The sequence below is a fragment of the Delphinus delphis genome, chromosome 3 (assembly GCF_949987515.2).
Source record: "Delphinus delphis chromosome 3, mDelDel1.2, whole genome shotgun sequence".
Taxonomy (NCBI): domain Eukaryota; kingdom Metazoa; phylum Chordata; class Mammalia; order Artiodactyla; family Delphinidae; genus Delphinus; species Delphinus delphis.
The window spans coordinates 121,902,568-121,912,741 of NC_082685.1; the positions used below are offsets into that span (position 1 = coordinate 121,902,568).

The 10,174-nt window shown below is 36.8% G+C and overlaps 1 protein-coding gene across 1 annotated transcript in view; it reads left to right on the forward strand.

The window, feature by feature from the left end:
• SREK1IP1 (SREK1 interacting protein 1) overlaps nt 1–10,174 on the forward strand; it is a 61,677-nt gene that overhangs the window by 44,956 nt on the left and 6,547 nt on the right. The window contains exon 4 of the mRNA XM_060009432.1: nt 7,930–8,002. Coding sequence (XP_059865415.1) covers nt 7,930–8,002 — 73 coding nt within the window. The remainder of the gene's footprint in view (nt 1–7,929; nt 8,003–10,174) is intronic.

The following is a 10,174-nucleotide window of genomic DNA, read 5'->3' on the forward strand; positions in this document are numbered from 1 at the left end:
GGAGAATTGACACCTTTACTGTGTTGAGTTTTCCAACCCATAAATCCAGTATGTCTCTCTGTTTATTTAAATCTTTGATTTCTTTTCTCAGCATGGTGTAGTTTTAGGATTATACCTATAAATTTTTTTTGAAAAATTGTAAATGTTTTTTTTTCTTTTGTTGTCTGCATGTTCATTACAAGTATATAGAAGTACAAATGACTTTATGTTTATCTTTTATCTTTGCTAAACTCACTGATTAGTTCTATGAGTTTTTGGTAGATTCTTTGGAATTTTCTATGTAAACCATCATGTCATCTGCAAATAAGAACAGTTTTATTTCTTCCATTTTGATCTGTAAGCCTTTTGTTTTCCTTTCTTGATTTATTGCTATGGCTAGAACTTATAGCACTATGTTGAAAAAGAGCAGTGAGAGATGAATTCTTATCTGGATTCCACTTCTAGGGGAAAAACCATATAGACCTTAATGGTTAGCTGTATGTTTTTTTGGTAGCAGCTCTTTATCAAGTTGAGGAAGTTTCCCTCTATTCCTATTTTTAAAGAGTTTTTATCATGAATGGGTGTCAGGTTTTGCCAAATGCATTTTCTGCATCAGTTGATATGATCCTACAATTTTTCTTCTTTAGCCTCTTAATACAGTGGATTACATTAAATTTTTGAATATTCAACCAGCCTTGCATCCCTTGAATAAATCACACTTGGTCACAATGTATAACTTTTTTTTATTTTTATTTTTATTTATTTTTTTTGCGGTATGCGGGCCTCTCACTGTTGTGGCCTCTCCCGTTACGGAGCACAGGCTCCAGACGCACAGGCTCAGCGGCCATGGCTCACGGGCCTAGCCGCTCCGCGGCATGTGAGATCTTCCCAGACCGGGGCACGAACCCATATCCCCTGCATCTGCAGGCGGACTCTCAACCTGTGCCACCAGGGAAGCCCTAGATTCTGTTAATTTATGGTGTTGTTGAGTTCTTCTATATCCTTGCTAACTTTATGTGTAGTTTCTGTCAGTTGCTGAGAGAAGGATGTTGAAGTCTCCAGCTATCATGGATTTGTCTGTTTCTCCCTTCAGGTCTATCGTTTTTGCTTCATGTATTTTTCAGCTCTGTTGTTTGGTGCATACACACTTAGGATTGCTATGTCTTCTTAGTGGGTTGAAACCTTTATTGTTATATAATGTCTGTCTCTCTCACTGGTTATTTTCTTTGTTCTAAAGTCTGTTTTATCTGATATTAATATAGCCATTCTAGCTTTCCTTTGATGTTTGTGTTACATCTCCATTTCTGTCCTTTTGCTTTCAGTGTGCCTATATCATTATATTTGAGGTGAGAGCCTTATAGACAGCATGTAGATGAGTCATATTTCTCAATCCACTCTGCCAATTTCATTGGTTTTTTTTTTTTAATGCTTGGCTTTTTTTGTTTATTTTTGTTTATTTTTATTTATTTATTTTTGGCTGTGTTGGGTCTTCATTTCTGTGCGAGGGCTTTCTCTAGTTGTGGTAAGCGGGGGGCCACTCTTCATCGCGGTGCGCGGGCCTCTCACTATCGCGGCCTCCCTTGTTGCGGAGCACAGGCTCCAGACACACAGGCTCAGTAGTTGTGGTTCATGGGCCCAGCCGCTCCGTGGCATGTGGGATCTTCCCAGACCAAGGCTCAAACTCATGTCCCCTGCATTAGCAGGCAGATTGTCAACCACTGCGCCACCAGGGAAGCCCCATTGGTATTCTTTTGAAGTTTAATATAATTATATGTTAGGGCTTAAGTCTGCCATTTTATTATTTGTTTTCTGATTATTCTGCTTTTTTATTTCTCTGTTCTTTTTTTTTCCCTACCTTTCTGTGGGGTCCCATGGAGTATTTTTTTAGGATTGTCTATAGTGCTTTGATTTCACTCTAGTGTCACTTGAACACTTGTACAGTTCCATTTTGATGTATCTATAGTGTCTTTGAATATATCCATAATGTTTAAAATTTTTTCTGTAGTGTTCTGTATAACATTTTCAATGGTTACTCTAGGTATTACATTATGTATACATAATTTATCATAATCTACTGGTGTTGTCATTTTACTAGTTCAAGTGAAATGTAGAAAACTAACCTCTCTTTATGTACTTTTACCCTCTCCCATTTATAGTCATCCTCAGTATGTTCCCTGCATACACATAGAACTACATCAGACACTGTTATAGTTTTTGCTTCCACCCTCAAACAAAATTTAGAAATTCAAAAGAAAGCAAGCCTGTTGCACCCATATTTTTGCTTATTGTGTTCTTTCTTCTTGATGTTACAGCATTTCCTTTCCTTTAGATAACTTCCTGTAGCCATTCTTTTGGGGAATGTCTGCTGGTGACAGATTCTTTTAGTTTTCCTTTATCTGAGAACATCTTGATTTCTTTTCATTTTTTTAAACATCTTTATTGGAGTATAATTGTTTTACAATGGTGTGTTAGTTTCTGCTTTATAACAAAGTGAATCAGTTATACATGTACATATATCCCCATATCTCTTCCCTCTTGCGTCTCCCTCCCTCCCACCCTCCCTATCCCACCCCTCTAGGTGGTCACAAAACACCAAGCTAATCTCCCTGTGCTATGCGGCTGCTTCCCACTAGCTATCTATTTTACATTTGGTAGTGTATATATGTCCATGCCTCTCTCTCACTTTGTACCAGCTTACCCATCCCCCTCCCCATATCCTCAAGTCCATTCTCTAGTAGGTCTGTGTCTTTATTCCCGTCTTGCCCCTAGGTTCTTCATGACCATTTTTCTTATTTTTAGATTCCATATATATATATATATATGTTAGCATACAGTATTTGTTTTTCTCTTTCTGACTTCACTCTGTATGACAGACTCTCAGTCCATCCACCTCACTACAAATAACTCAATTTCATCTCTTTTTATGGCTGAGTAATATTCCATTGTATATATATGTGCCACATCTTGTTTATCCATTCGTCTGTTGATGGACACTTAGGTTGCTTCCATGTCCTGGCTGTTGTAAATATAGCTGCAATGAACATTGTGGTACATGACTCTTTTTGAATTAAGATTTTCTCGGGGTATATGCCAGTAGTGGGATTGCTGGGTCGTATGATGGTTCTATTTTTAGTTTTTTAAGGAACCTCCATTCTGTTCTCCATAGTGGCTGTAGCAATTTACATTCCCACCAACAGTGCAAGAGGGTTCCCTTTTCTCCACACCCTCTCCAGCATTATTGTTTGTAGAGTTTTTGATGATGGCCATTCTGACTTGTGTGAGGTGATATCTCATTGTAGTTTTGATATGCATTTCTCTAATGATTAATGATGTTGAGCATTCTTTCATGTGTTTGTTGGCAATCTGTATGTCTTCTTTGGAGAAATGTCTATTTAGGTCTTCTGCCCATTTTTGGATTGGGTTGTTTGTTTTTTTGTTATTGAGCTGCATGAGCTGCTTGTAAATTTTGGAGATTAATCCTTTGTCAGTTGCTTCATTTACAAATATTTTCTCCCATTCTGAGAGTTGTCTTTTGGTCTTGTTTATGGTTTCCTTTGCTGTGCAAAAGCTTTGAAGTTTCATTAGGTCCCATTTGTTTATTTTTGTTTTTATTTCCATTTCTCTAGGAGGTGTGTCAAAAAGGATCTTGCTGTGTTATGTCATAGAGTGTTCTGCCTATGTTTTCCTCTAACACTTTAATAGTGTCTGGCCTTACATTTAGTTCTTTAATCCATTTTGAGTTTATTTTTGTGTATGGTGTTAGGGAGTGTTCTAATTGCATTCTTTTACATGTAGCTCTCCAGTTTTCTCAGCACCACTTATTTAAGAGGCTGTCTTTTCTCCACTGTATATTCTTGCCTCCTTTATCAAAGATAAGGTGACCATATGTGCGTGGGTTTATCTCTGGACTTTCTATCCTGTTCCATTGATCTATATTTCTGTTTTTGTACCAGTGCCATACGGTCTTAATTACTGTAGCTTTGTAGTATAGTGTGTAGTCAGGGAGCCTGATTCCTCCAGCTCTGTTTTTGTTTCTCAAGATTGCTTTGGGTATTCAGGGTCTTTTGTGTTTCCATACAAATTGTGAGATTTTTTGTTCTAGTTCTGTGAAAAATGCCAGTGGTAGTTTGATAGGGATTGCATTGAATCTGTAGATTGCTTTGGGTAGTAGAGTCATTTTCACAATGTTGATTCTACCAATCCAAGAACATGGTATATCTCTCCATCTATTTGTATCATCTTTAATTTCTTTCATCACTGTCTTATAATTTTCTGCATACAGGTCTTTTGTCTCCTTAGGTAGGTTTATTCCTAGATACTTTATTCTTTTTGTTGCAGTGGTAAATGGGAGTGTTTTCTTAATTTCACTTTCAGATTTTTCATCATTAGTGTATAGGAATGCAAGAGATTTCTGTGCATTAATTTTGTATCCTGCTACTTTACCAAATTCATTGATTAGCTCTAGTAGTTTTCTGGTAGCATCTTTAGGATTCTCTATGTATAGTATCGTGTCATGTGCAAACTGTGACAGCTTTACTTCTTCTTTTCCGATTTGGATTCCTTTTATTTCTTTTTCTTCTCTGATTGCTGTGGCTAAGACTTCCAAAACTATGTTGAAGAAGAGTGGTGAGAGTGGGCAACGTTGTCTTGTTCCTGATCTTAGTGGAAATGGTTTCAGTTTTTCACCATTGAGGATGATGTTAGCTGTGGGTTTGTCATATATGGCCTTTATTATGTTGAGGTAAGTTCCCTCTATGCTTACTTTCTGGAGAGTTTTTATCATAAATGGGTGTTGAATTTTGTCAAAAGCTTTCTCTGCATCTATTGAGATGATTATATGGGTTTTCTCCTTCAATTTGTTAATATGGTGTATCACATTGATTTGCGTATATTGAAGAATCCTTGCATCCCTGGGGTATACCCCACTTAATCATGGTGTATGATCCTTTTAATGTGCTGTTGGATTGTGTTTGCTAGTATTTTGTTGAGGATTTTTGCATCTCTGTCCATCAGTGTTATTGGCCTGTAGTGTTCTTTCTTTGTGACATCTTTGTCTGGTTTTGTTATCAGAGTGATGGTGGCCTTGTGGCATGAGTTTGGGAGTATTCCTCCCTCTGCTATATTTTGGAAGAGTTTGAGAAGGATGGGTGTTAGCTGTTCTCTAAACGTTTGATAGAATTCGCCTGTGAAGCCATCTGTCTTTTCATTTTTGAAGAATATTTTCACTGGGTAGAGGATTCCAGGATTCCACTTCATTCTGGCTTCCATCTTTTCTGATAAGAAATGTGCTTTTATTCTAATTGTTTTGCTTCTATAAGTAACATATCATTTTTCTCTGACTGTTTTCAATATTTTTTCTTTGTCATTAGTTTTCAGAAGCTTAGTTATGATGTGTCTTGATATGAATTTCTTGAATTTATTTTGAATTGGTAGGTTTATGTCTTACCAAATTTAGGAAGTTTTCAGCAATTATTTCTTCAAGCACCTTTTTTTTTAGCCTTCTTTATCCTTGCTTTTCAGGACTCTAATGACATAAATATTAGCTCTTTTGCTGTTATCCCACAGGTTTCTGAAGCTCTGTTCTTTTTAAGTCTTTTTTCTCTCCATCATTCAGATAGGGTGATTTATATTGTTTTGTCTTCCTGTTCAGTGATTATTTCCTCTGTGTTTCCATTCTGCTCTTGAGCCCTTCCACTGAGTTTTTAATTTCAGTTTATTGTATTTTTAGTTCTAAAATTTCTATTTGTTTCTTCTTGGATTTTTTTAAAATTAATTAATTTATTTGTTTTTATTTTTGGCTGTGTTGGGTCTTTGTTGCTGTGTGCGGGCTTTCTCTAGTTGCAATGAGCAGGGTCTAGTCTTTGTTGCAGTGCACGGGCTTCTCATTGTCGTGGCTTCTCTTGTTATGGAGCATGGGCTCTAGGCGTGCGGGCTTCAGTAGTTGTGACATGCGGGCTCTAGAGCGCAGGCTTAGTATTTGTGGCACACGGGCTTAGTTGCTCCGCGATACGTGGGATCTTCCCAGACCAGGGATCGAACCTGTGTCCCCTGCATTGGCAGGTGGATTCTTAACCACTGAGCCACCAGGGAAGCCCTCTTCTTTGGATTTTTTTATTTCTTTGGGGATTTCTGTTTTTTCATTGTTTCAAGCATGTTCATAGTTGCCCATTGAAGCATTTTTATGATGGCTGCATTGAAATCTTTTTCAGATAATTCTAATATTTCTGTCATTGTGGTGTTGTCATCTGTTGTTTAATTTTGTATTCAATTAGAGGTCTTTCTGGTTCTTCATTTGATGATTTCTTTTCAGTTGAAATTTGGACATATATAAAACTCTGGCTTTTCTTTAAACCTTTTGTTTTATCTGATTTTCTCTGGTACCACTCCAGAAGGAAAATTGAGGATGCCAACTTGTTCCTGCCAGATGAAAATAAAAGTTCAGTTTCACCACTCAGCCTCTACCAAAACCTAAGGTGGACACGGCTTCTTCTTACTGCTGGGTGAAGGTCGGAATTTCAGCTCCCTGTGTGGTGCCCCCTGACACCATGGTGAGGGTAGTCTTGTTACCCCTGGGTGACAGTGAAAGCACTGACTTTCATTAGGTCTCTTCTGACAATACTTAAGCATGGAGGGGAGGAGTGCCTCATTACTGCTGGGTGGGGTTGGCAGTCCAGGCTCCTTGCGTGGTCTCCACTGACACTGTTAATGGAGGTCTTATTACTGGTCAGTGGGGATGAAAGTTTGTCTCACCACTTAGACTTCTCAGGAAGGGGGATTGAGATGTCTCATCACAGACTCACGGGGGGAAGTCTGTGTTCTTCACTCAGCCTTTGGTAATATGGGTGGTGCCCCATTTTTTTCTGTGGTGTTTGGCTGGAAATGGCAGTTACTATCTAAAAGTTTCCTGTCACTAGGCTGTCCCTTTCTTGGTCCTTTGGCTAGAGAGAGCAGGCTATTGTTGGGGTATTTTCGTCTGCACCTGTTGATATTGCCAGGTTGCCAGCTTCTTCAGCTGTAAGTCTGGGCTATATAAAGCAAAAAGAAATTTCAGGGAACTCAGCAGTGTGTCATTTTCTGGATTTCAAGATCCCTAGCTAGTGTCTGTCTTTCCACCTTTTACAGTCTTCTTATGCTTGTTTTTGTAATGTCTGGGGTTTGTAGTTATATTTAATGGGAGGAATAGGAAAAGTACATCTACTTCATCTTCCTAGAAGCAGAAGTTCAATTGATTTTTGACAGAGGTGAAAAGGCAGTTTTGTACAGAAAGAATAGTCTTTTCAGCAAATGGTGTTAGAATAAAAGAATATCAAAAAAAGTGTTAAGTGAAAGAAATAAGTTGGAAAATATGTATTATATGCCACAATCCATTTTTCAAATGACATAAAAACTTGGGACTTACATGTAATTATGTTTGTATAAGTGAATGTTTGTGTGTATTTGGTTATGTATAGAGAAAGCCTAGAAGAATACACACCAAATTGTGTATTTAATAAACAAGATAGAGAATAGTATGTATTCTCTCCTTCCGAGATACCAACGACATAAATATTAGATGTGGTTATTGTCCCATGACCCTAGGATTTCATGATCCTAATTTTGCTTGAAAAAGAAGATTTTTAAAATTATACATGATTGTATTGTTTCGTTTCTTAAGGCCTGGAATAGTACCCACCAAATAGTCGACATTGATTTGCTTTAGGAATTAGAAATGAAATATTTGAATTTTTTACTTAATGTACTTAGTAGATTTGAAATCTGTATTAAAAGCATATAGTACTTTTATAATGTTTTTAATGAGTAAAAATAATCAAGAAAGGGGACATTGTTACAAAAAAAGTGCAGTATCCTAACAGTGAAATTCACCAACCAACAACCAAAATCAAAAAATGTATACATACCATATTAGTATATAAACTGATGGTGACCTGATTCTTTCCCCTCAACACACAGGAATAAATGAAGAAGAGGAGAAGAAAAAAGCAAAAAGCAAAGAGAAAATCAAGTTGAAAAAAAAAAGGAAAAGGTATTTTTTAACATTTTTTTTAAAAAAGCAGGACTATGGCTCTAGATGGATTATAAAATTTTATTTTTCATGTTATAGTCCAGTTAATTTAATATTATCTTAATGAAAGTTAGGTGTTCAGTTGTTTCTGAAAATAACAAAATCCTTCATGTCAGGAATCAAAAATAAAGTCAGCACTCAGCCACCTTAAATTTTCTTTTTTGGAGCAAATCAAGGTATAAATAAATAACAGCCCCGCCCGCTTTTTTTTTTTTTTTTTTACATCTTTATTAGAGTATAATTGCTTTACAATGGTGTGTTAGTTTCTGCTTTATAACAAAGTGAATCAGTTATACATATACATATGTTCCCATCTCTTCCCTCTTGCATCTCCCTCCCTCCCACCCTCCCTATCCCACCCCTCTAGGTGGTCACAAAGCACCAAGCTGATCTCCCTGTGCTATGCGGCTGCTTCCCACTAGCTATCTACCTTACATTTAGTAGTGTATACATGTCCATGCCTCTCTCTCGCTTTGTCACAGCTTACCCTTCCCCCTCCCCATATCCTCAAGTCCATTCTCTAGTAGGTCTGTGTCTTTATTCCTGTCTTACCCCTAGGTTCTTCATGACATTTCCACCCACTTCTTTTATGTATTCTATTTGTATTCTAGAATTTTTAAGTTTTAGAACATAAGTTAAGTTTTTAATTGGACGTATGTCTAAATTCTTCACATATATATTTTGTCCTCATATGTATGAATTTGGAGCTTAAATATTTGTATTCTCAAAATATCATTGCCATGGCTAAGAAATTAATTTATTAATAGGATTTATGTACTCATTTGTCATGCTAAAAATACCTTCAGATCTTTCAGAATTCTCATCAGCCACCTATGAATTTTTACTATCAACTCTTTTAACAAAAACTGGTTAAAGAAATTGATCAAAAGACTTAAGAGGCAACTTCTTCCTTGGTTCATGAGTGCACTTTCATTTACACTAGAATAAACATGTACATATAGACACTTTTTAGGGCATTTAGCAGGTAGTAATATCTAGCTTGGACCTTAGTTCTCTGACAGTAGGTTCTGCACATCAGGTGTTGTCACTTTGTGGTTTTTATAGAGCATGTAATATATACATTCTAACACCCTCAGCTACTTTATAAATTGGAAAAGTTAACTCACTTTCAGGTGTTGGGAGTTAATAATGTTTAAGAACTAACACAGGAAGGTAGAGCTCAGTGTATTGTGTAGTCCGATGAGTGTATTGTTTAATCATTTGCATTAGCACAGCATGTGGATCGCTTACAGGAGAAGTGAGATTTTCTGTTTTCTTCCAAATTTTCATGTACTGGTTTTAGAGTAACATATTATTTACTCAAGCCTCTCTACCTTGGGCCTCCCCCACCTCAGACAGGGCCTGAAATTAAAAGAACTTTTCTAAGTACACTTAGCAAAGGTAACGCCACCTGATGTGGTTGCTCTGCCAAAGTATAACATTCTGCCTTAAAGAGAACCCAGGTCCAGAAAGCCAAAGAAAAAAGTGCAGGCAGAGAAGCAGCGCTAGTTAGAATGTAGAGGTCAAGCAGGTCTTTAAACAGGAAAGTAGGCAATAGTTGAGAAAAAGAGTTGAAGAGAGTGCAAGAGAATACATGAGAAAATAAGCTCAGGAGATGACTAGAGTCTGAGAAGATGGACAAGGAAAAGGAAGGAACACAATGTTACAGAAATGGGGGGAGGCTGAGAGTCCCTGATCAAGGAAGGCAGTCAAGGAATTCGCACAATGAGTCACTCTACAGACACAACCTTGTAGTCTCGTGTTGTTTACTTTGCCTTCTACTGTATGTCTTTTAGGTTTTCTTAGTTTGGGTTTTAACTTCTAATGTTTAGATCACTCAGCTATCTCTGGGATGCCTTTTAGATTTTAAATTAACTCAGTTTCTGTTCAGTCACACATATTTGGGGTCTGGATAGTGTTGCACATCTTTTTATACATCTCTTAAGAGAGATGGGGTTTTTTGTTCGTTTTTTGTTATTTTTCATTAGAGGAAAGAATTCTACAGTTTATTTTCCCAATTTAATATTTGAGTAATATAAGAAAAATAAAGTATAATGATAAGGTATTATTCATTTATATAGAGTATACATTTAAAAGCATTCTTTCTGTAACTAGTGAAAATTATTTCAGAAT